Source organism: Aristolochia californica, unplaced genomic scaffold (genome assembly GCF_029961685.1).
Source record: "Aristolochia californica isolate CCGP_79_NKW_82.1479 unplaced genomic scaffold, dmAriCali1.0.hap1 SCAF_13, whole genome shotgun sequence".
NCBI classification, from domain to species: Eukaryota; Viridiplantae; Streptophyta; class Magnoliopsida; order Piperales; family Aristolochiaceae; genus Aristolochia; species Aristolochia californica.
Window position 1 is genome coordinate 24,829,214 of NW_027181804.1, and position 9,134 is coordinate 24,838,347.

Genomic DNA, 9,134 nt, shown 5'->3' on the forward strand with positions numbered 1-9,134 from the left:
CAACGAATTGGACCGGGTACCTAGAAAGCCCGTTATGACGTGACACGTGTGAGTGAAGATTTAAAAACAGAAAGCCGAGAGAAGGCGAAATATCTTCGAGCCAATAAATAAAGGTGCTCACTATTTGCATGTGCCACATAACTTTACAGGCTTACAGCGCGTCTTTAATTAATACCACCTTTTCTCCGGTTATCGCTCATCTCAGCCGTTAAATACAGGCCCACTAGCATCAACGGCTTTAAATAATCCCTCTTTTTATTTTTTTATTTTAAGAAAATTAAGTGAAAAGTGATTAAAAAAATAGAGAAGTAGTAATTAATGGCGTAGCGTGCAAATAATCCTCCACTAATGAGGCCATTTTCATTTGGTAATCGAAAACTACTTCTTTCAATTTTCCAACGATTGAGGTTGTCAGTCCTTTCTTCTCTCCTTTTTACTCTCTTTGTGAAGAATTTCTCTGCTTCCTCGTTCCTAATTTGAATGGCAGAACGTGGAACCGATCGCACCGTTTCTTTGACGATTTACTCCGTCCATGAAGATAGTTGCTGGCTGGGAAGGAGTTAATTTCTCGACTCTCCCTACCTTCTGGTGGTGGGTTGTGTCTCTTTCTTTCTGGTTTTGGTCGCTTTGTTTGTGAAATCGGCGGTCGAGATGTTTTGATGATTAAGCATCGGTGTTCGGCTGCGGACTTGACGGTTGGAGAGGTGTTTGGGTGGTTAAATCAGGATTCGGATGATTGATCTGTGAATTGTTGGAAGCTGTCAGGTTGGTCGCTCTGGTAGAACTGGCTCCAGAATGTGGACTGAACTTGGTTTTAGTTTTTATAGTTTTTTTTTTCCCTCAAATTTTCGAAAGTCCGTCCAACTCATAGTAGATTTGGGCTTATGCTGATGTTGGAGCCGCGGTTCTGCATCGGTTCTGCATCTGCAGCGAGTTTCTAAATTTCCATTTTGCTTCTTCGCAAAAGAAATGGGTTGCATTTGATGATTTTTATTACGCAAAGTGATTATTTGCTTTTTCAGTTTTGTGCTTTTCTTGTATGTAATGGATCGTTGTAACGGGTTTCGAGGATACCTTGAATGAGGAGACTTGCTGTAGGCTTTGTTTTTGGTTGTGATTCTTTTTATCTTTGTTTCTTCTTCTTCTTCTATTCACATTGTTTCGTTCAGTTTCCTTTCCCCTTCTGCGGACTCTGTCTTTCTTTTTTCTGAAATTTTCCTAGTTAATGCATCTGTTTAAACGAATCGATTATGAATTTTACTTCCATTTCGTAATCTCTCTCTGTCTCTCTCATCCTTCCTTTGCATGTGGTTGTATATTTCTGCACACATTTCTGTAGCCTAATTGTTAAACAAATACCAAAATAATCCGTAAACATAAATAAAAATTTCATCCTAACAATGTGCTCACTTAACGCATGGCAGAAGAGAGTGATGGGTAGAAATTCAGAAAGAAATAATTCAATTTTGGGTTGTGGAGATTCTTCAATGCAGGAACTGGACAAGCAGTGCTGACCATTCAACTGCTAGTTATACTTTTGAAGAAATTGGAAGTGTATTTTCTATGTGTAACATTAAAAAGTTTGAAGGTTTGAACGCAGACAGAACAAGGTATTGATAAGGTTCCTTTGGCTCTGGATTTTCTGATTATTACTAAATCTTACTGGGGCATAACATCAGCTTATGAATACTGGAGATTGGAAACTTGTAAATGCTGCAGGCAAGCCTTGATGTCTTCCTGTCATTTCTCTGTCAGCTGTTGGTGCCATTGATAGATTGGGAGGAAAAGTAGAGAGCCAAGAGAAGGCATCTTGCTCAGTAAAATGAAACCTGAGTTTTGTTGTTTTAAAATGATTCCTTTATGGAATTTAATATTTCGTTCACTCAGTTTCTGAGGTGAGGTGGGCAGTGCACAAAATTCCTGCCCTGCTAACCTTGCTACTTCCCTGGGAACAAAAACAGGGCTACAAGAGGAAAGTCTTTTCCTACATTTGTCTTGCTATTCTGCACACAATCTTCCCACTGGAGTAACTGGTTATAAGAATCTAAAATCACGTTATCCAATGCTTCCCTGTGTATTAAATGCTGCCGACAGATTATGTCCATTTAATGTATATAGATGACCTGTCCACCTTTTTGAGGCCTCGATTATGTCCCCCTTCTATGCGAGTCTGAATTCACTGACTTCATATTCTTGCAATATTCCGGTAGATTTGAGGTTTTGAGGCTACATTGATTAATTTCCTTGTACTCAGATCAAGCCCTCTGAAAAGCTGAATTTTTTTTCCTTTCTGATGACAAGCCTCTTTAATGTGGTTTGAATTTTCATCTCTTTGTCCAATGAATTTTCTTAACTCACTGTAAGTGTATCTGCCTTACAGATGCATACTAGAGAAGTTGATCTTCTTTGTCTGTATGGGAGGAGATATTGTTGATAGCAGCATGTGTGAATGCCTTCCGTGGATGCAATTTTGTGTGTGCAGCATTCAGTGGCCTGACTTGTGACGCTTGAATGGATGTGTGTGGAACAGAGGAGCTTCCAAGGTCACTGTTAAGACTATCAGAGAAGAACAATGTGGCCATCTCTCGCAAGCCCAGGGCGAAAGAAATTGCATCCAGGTATATGTCTGGTCTTACATCAACACCTCTCTCTGCACCTAGACGGTGCCCATCTCCCAGTGTCACTCGAGGTAGCACCACACCTGAACCCTCAGTGTCTAAACGGGCCCAATCGGCAGAAAGGAGACGGCCTTCAACACCTTCATCCCCTTCAAGGCCTTCAACTCCATCATCCCCTTCAAGGCCCACTACACCTGTAAAGGATTCAACAGCAGAGATGCAAATTTCTTCCAGGCGGTCAATCACAGGGCGGACACCAGAGGGCTTGTGGCCTTCCATGCGCAGTCTGAGTGTGTCATTCCAGTCAGATACTTTTTCTCTCCCTGTTGCAAAGAAAGAAAGACCAGCAAGTGATCATACATTGAGGTCTTCTGCAAATGTGGTTCATAGACAGGCTGAAAGCCCAGCTAGGAAGGCTACCCCTGAGAGGAAGAGTACACCACTGAGAGGGAAGAATGCCTCTGATCAATCAGAGAATTCAAAACCCATTGAGAATTCACAGAAGCTAGTAGATCAGCATAGGTGGCCAAGCAGATTGAATGGTATAGTCGGTGCGGGTGCCTTAACCCGAAGCATGGATCTCTCTGATAGAGCTTCCAGGAGTGCTTTGTCATTTTCAATGCGAGGGGCTTCACCAGTCAGGAGACCAGTTGCCTCAGATACTACAATCAGAAACTTACAGAAGTCTAGCCGGGAGGTATCAAGGCAGATATCCTTGGAAGGATGTAGAAGAATGGAATACGAAAGCAGTTCCATTGGTGATCCGTTCTCAAGAACATGCGGGCCCCACAAGTTCCTTCCATTAGGTTCATCAGAACTGAATTCTTCAACAATTCGGGCAACTCGCACCCAATCTTCTCAACTTCCTGTAATTCGTCACCCTTCTTCGCCAACTAAGGTCTCATTAACAGCTCCTACCATCTCTAGGGGCAACCTGAGCCCATGTAGGGCAAGGCCGTCCTTACCATTTACTTCAGCCAACTCCACAGTTGGTCGATCCATCAGTTCAGCATCTGTTTTAAACTTTTCAGCTGATGTTCTGAAAGGAAAAAGGGGGTCCAACCACATTGAAGATGCTCATCTGATGAGGTTATTGTACAACAGATACTTGCAATGGCGATTTGTTAATGAACGTGCAGAAACGACATTGACTATCCAGAGACTAATGGCAGAGGTAAGGTTCAGGCAACTTGTTTTATTTAAGTTTTAAATTTTTAAATATTTTTTATATATTTATGTCAGTTTCATCTTTGGTGCTGTTATAAAAGATCAGGAAAAAAGTTTCAAATTTGTAGATCTTTTCACATGATCCTTATGAAACAGGATCTTCTCTATAACGTGTGGAATGCTACTTCAGAATTACGAGATTCTGTCACCATGAAGAGGATCACCCTCCAGCAACTCAGGCAGGATATGAAGTTGGATTCACTACTTATAGAACAAGTAATACATTATTATACATTGCATGGATGTGCTTATTTCAAATTTATTCATTAGGTTTTCCACAATTTTTTATTAAAGAATGTGTTAGAATTATTGATGTTGTAAAAACTTGCTTACCACTTTTAAGCTACTTTTGTATCATAAATGCTTTAAAAGCTCTAAAGTCTTTAACACTTCTTTGATTCCATTAGATAACCTACCTTGATGATTGGGATGTAATGGATAGAGAGCATTCAATGTCTTTGGCTGGGGCTACGGAAGCATTGGAAGCATGCACTCTCCACCTTCCTGTCACTGATGGGGCGAGGGTGAGTGTTAATTGTTGACGATGGCACTAATGCTTTTTATGTTTATCTTTCTTTCAGTTAAAGAATGTCATATTGAAATATCTTATGTATTAATTCAAGACAACATACATGTGAAGAAAAAATTGATGCCTAGTTACCATGATTCTGCAGGCAGATGTACAGATGGTGAAGGATTCAATTAGTTCAGCTGTTGATGTTATGCAAGCCATGGGTTCCTCAATGTATCATTTACTGTCAAGGGTGAGATACTCATTTTCTTGTGGCTGAATTTTCATTCTGTTACATTTTCATTTTCATTTTGCGTGGTAGTGCAGCTGACATGATATGGGTGGCTGAGTTATAGTTTCAGTCTCTACATAATGTATCTATTGCTGATGGGCCAAGTATAAATTAATCTATTGGTTCTTCTTGGCACTCCTTAACATTTCCATTTATTGTTTACTGACATAATTGTTTCTGCATGTTTTTATCTATTTTAGATTTTATTCTCTCGAGCAAATGATTTACATTCTTTGCTCACCATGCCTGTTGAGAGTCATATCATCATAGGGGGCTTCAATCACTTCATTTTGGGTGTTACTTTCCTTCTATGGACCCTCAACTTACATTATCTATGTAGATGTCTCCATTAGTATTTATTTGGAGAACTAAATATTCATGTGCATTATGAAGCCAATGACTTGGTGGACAGTGTAAGCTCTATTTCATCTGGCCAAAGCTTAACTTTCATTTGCCATTTTGCACATTTCTCTTTTCTCTTGCCTTCTGGAGCATTTTCGTTTTTATCATGTTTCTCAACTGAAGAATCCTGTTAATGTAATATAACTTCTACAAAGGTTCTTGGTGCTCTAAAATCAGTTGATTAATTAGCGCTTGTTGATTCATCCTACTGAAATCTGAAAGAAATATTTTGTACAAGTCTGTTATCCAAAACAAGCTTTCCAAAGAAAAATGGGAAAAGTTTCAGACATGCTAGTTTGGCTTCTAGAATGAATTTGTGACTTTTACACTTGCCAGGTCGAGGAGATGAATTCTCTGGTGTCGGAACTTGCTACCGTAGCAGCACTGGAGAGAGTCATGCTTGACGAATGTGGAGACCTATTAGCTTCAACAGCAGCAATGCAGGTGAAACATGGAATAGTTTCATTCATAGAGATTGTAATCCTGCTCATGATAATAAATAACTAAAATAGAAAATAAGTACCATGCTTAATATGCAAGGTGTAGTGTTATTTTAAATCATTTTTTTAATTCATAAGTCTGTTCAAGAAAATATAAGAACGAATAGCAACTCTTGCTCCATTTACAGACATTTTATTTAGTAGAATGATTGGGAAAAGAAGGATCAATGGCATTTAAGACCTGTAGAAAAACTCTCCTTTTTTTCTTTGAAACGTACCATTCAGAAAATATTGTAATGAAATGTAAATGAAAAAACTGGATGAACATGAATATTGCTAGTTTTTGTGAAAGACCTAGTGCCTTACAGTGTTGAATATAATTAAATACTTGAGTTGTTAAGTTAGTCATAATTCTAGTTATTTGCCTGCCTGGTATGTCATTGGTCATGTATGGTGATTAAAGTAAATTTTACTTGTACATGCAAAATTTGCCACCCCTGAAAATTTCACATTAAGCATACACTGGTATTAATGGTTACAAATGCACATATTTTGTTTCTTTATAAAATTGAAATAAAAAATAAATGAAGAAAATAATTAAATTAGGATTTTCCTTTGAAATCTTCACTTTGTTATGCTGATTCAGTTGCAATTCAAAATGAGCAACTTGTCATGAAAGTGCAAAAAAAAAAAAAGCATTTTAATTTTACTTCAAAATCCTCATGTTGAAGTTATATAAATCCTATTATTCAACAAAACGAAGTTGGATGAGTGTTTCAGTGCAAGGAATTATAAAAACTTACTACATTAGCTTATGATTACCAAATATGGCTCTCTTAGTCATTTTTATTTTCCATAAAATTTGTTCTTCGGTGGCAGGGGTTCTATGTACTTAACATTATTTTAAAACTCTTGTAGTACCTCTTGTTTTAGCTTATGTACATTCTTCACAAAAATCTGCTGGAAGTCTGCAAGAAAATGATAGTAGGCAACAGGTTCTAGCAATTTTTTGAGATGTTTACTGAAGAGGTTACTTTCAATCAACTTAATGTGCTTAAAAGGTTCCATAAATTTAATGCTTTCACAGCTGAGCTTTTCAGTTCAATAGTAGTATATTCATAAATGGAGAACAGATAATGATGGATCCTAGTGGCTAAGAAAAATGTTCCATTGAAAAATGATCCTAGTGGTGATTTTCTTTGTTTTAGCCAAGCAGAGAGCTTCTTTGCAATCTCTTGTTGTTAGGAGTTAGTTCCTCCTTTTTTGGTTCTCTTAATAAAATCACCTTTCATCAAAAGAAGAATGTTCCATTTCTACTGGTAAGAAAGACGGGAAACAAAGAAACTGTTCCATTTCTTGATCAATGATCATAGATGTCTAAACTGAAGGACAAGAAGTGCACAGTTTCCATGTTGATCCTCATTACAAGGATTGTTATTCCTGCACCTTGACAGCATAGATACCAAATTACATCATTAGCATTGGTAGTATGTCTAACATTAGCCTTGGCCTCTTTTGCTGCTGCACGAGTAGATCTTTAAAAGAAATGCCTTTTCCCACATTAAGATTCAGAAGCTTCCAGGGTTGGATATGCTGACAATTGATGCTTTGAGTTGAAGAAGTGTTTGAAGCTAAAAACGATCATGTTTATACCTTAGCTATGCCCAAAAACAATGTCTGGAACTTTTTTGGCAACTCTTGAAACAGTCAGATTGGGCTACTGTATTTATGTTCGATATCATGCCAACACATTAATTATTCGAAGCTAAGGAAACATCACATTAATCTCTTTGACTGAATCAACTCTCAACCAACATGTGCATTTGAATTTCTTGGCATGTTTTTTATGCTGATCATGAGCTTAAATACAGGTAGAGGAAAGTAGCCTAAGAACACACCTTATACAACTCAAAACAAGCTATGCTTAACGGGATCTATCTATCTCAGCCACCGAATGCTTGTTTACCGGCCAGAAGATGCGCTGCTGCTGCTAACTACTACCATTTCTGACCATCTCTGGTGGAGGTAATGATGTGCCTGCTCTGCTTGGCTTGGTGACTGTAAATCTGTCTTCTACTGGTGGGTGTATCTACTTGTGGTTATCATCATCTTTTCCTTTATTATTATTGTTTTTGTTCTTTTTATTTAACTATTGTAACAAGGAGCTATCAGCTCTATCCAATTTCTATGTAATTTTTGTATCAATTGCATGAAAGGAAAACACAAAGGAAAGAGAGGATGGAAAGAATAAAGTGTTAAAGATTACAAATCGAATCTCTGGGTAGTTGTACTAACTCACCTAGGTAATGCATATATATAATGTTCTAACCATGAAAACATCCAAAATCCCATACTTATAAGATGCATTTAACATGCACAGAACTGTAGATGGCAGTGAAACACACAACCAAAGCTGATAAAATTAGGCTTGGTTTGCTATTACGGATCCATTTCTTCTCAGTGTTTGTTGGCTTCCTTGGCTGTTGATTGCAGTGTAGGCATCACTTTGTCAATGAGCTGAGGTTCTTTCGTTCGGAATTTGCAATCCCTTACTGGTAAGAAATTTTAATGTGTGGAAGCAGCAGCTGGTTATTAGGCTTTACTAACCATGCAGCTTACTAACCATTTCTTCCAGTCTCCTTATTTTATTGAGTTTGAACTTGTTTTTAACAACTGGCACATCTGTTTGTGGTTATCTTTGGACCTTCCTTTTTTTTATATATAATATGAAATGGCATTCATTTCCCATCTCATGTTTGTAACATTTGCGTAGAAAGAAAATGCAACAGAAAGAGAGGGTGGAAACAAGAACGCTTGATGGCAGGTTTTTGAGAAATCTAAAGAGATCTGTATGAACCCACCAAGCTAATTCATCATCAGGAACAGAACCTGCGGAAAGAGTTCTTCTGGAGAGAACGACCCATCTTGTCAATAGGTGTTATACAGTGAAATTTTATAATGATTGTGCTGCGTTACCATTAAGAAAGAAGAAAGATTAGAAAGATGAGAATAAAGCAGGCCTTGATCTACAGGCAGAAAAAAAGCTTCAAAATGGTTTAAAGCATGGGTTAGCCGCTAATATAAAGCTTCAGAAATTAAAGGGAGAAATTAAAGTATGAAATTTTATGCTTGTTTTTTCTTTTGATTGGTATTGATGCTGAAGGGAAAGCCTTTTAAGTGGGTTCTCAGTCTTCAGTCGCCGAGGGTCCTCTAATTGTCGCCGAAGTCCCTGTACTGACCGGCGACTTCGAATGCTCTCCTTAGCTCTTCTGCAATCGGTGATTTACAGAAGATTTCAGTCGAATAGCGGAAATTTAGTCATTTCCAAGAAAAAAAAATGAAAGGGGAGACTAGAGAAGTTAGAATAACTTACCAGATCGTCGGCGACCAATCGTGAACCATTATAAGTCACCGAGCAGCCGGAGTTAGATCTATGGAAGATGGTCGCCAGGAAGTTCCAGACTCTAGAGAAGGGAGGAGGCGACTGAGAACGACGACAACGACAATTTCAGATTTTTGGATATTATTCTACTCTAGATTAACCAAATGGACCTCGGTTAAAACATCAACGACCGCATAGCGCAGTGGATTAGCGCGTTTGACTTCGGATCAAAAGGTCGTGGGTTCGACTCCCACTGTGGTCG

The 9,134-nt window shown here is 38.3% G+C and overlaps 1 protein-coding gene and 1 non-coding gene across 3 annotated transcripts; both read left to right on the forward strand.

The window, feature by feature from the left end:
- Positions 1-402: 402 nt before the first annotated feature.
- Positions 403-8,180, forward strand: LOC137948618 (AUGMIN subunit 8-like). 2 transcript variants are annotated; one of them, XR_011111634.1, is made up of 8 exons: positions 403-765; positions 2,381-3,792; positions 3,942-4,061; positions 4,253-4,369; positions 4,520-4,609; positions 5,387-5,494; positions 7,362-7,569; positions 7,989-8,180. XR_011111634.1 is itself a non-coding variant. In XM_068794714.1 (7 exons), the coding sequence occupies exons 2-7, from the start codon at positions 2,512-2,514 to the stop codon at positions 7,416-7,418; spliced, it is 1,773 nt and encodes a 590-aa protein (XP_068650815.1). In that variant the 5' UTR covers positions 403-765; positions 2,381-2,511; the 3' UTR covers positions 7,419-7,733. The 2 variants fall into 2 exon arrangements, 1 of the variants encoding a protein (XP_068650815.1); XM_068794714.1 differs by lacking the exon at positions 7,989-8,180 and having other exon boundaries at positions 7,362-7,733.
- An 880-nt stretch (positions 8,181-9,060) lies between these two features.
- Positions 9,061-9,134, forward strand: TRNAR-UCG (transfer RNA arginine (anticodon UCG)). Its single transcript has one exon. It is a non-coding gene; the product is annotated as a tRNA-Arg (tRNA).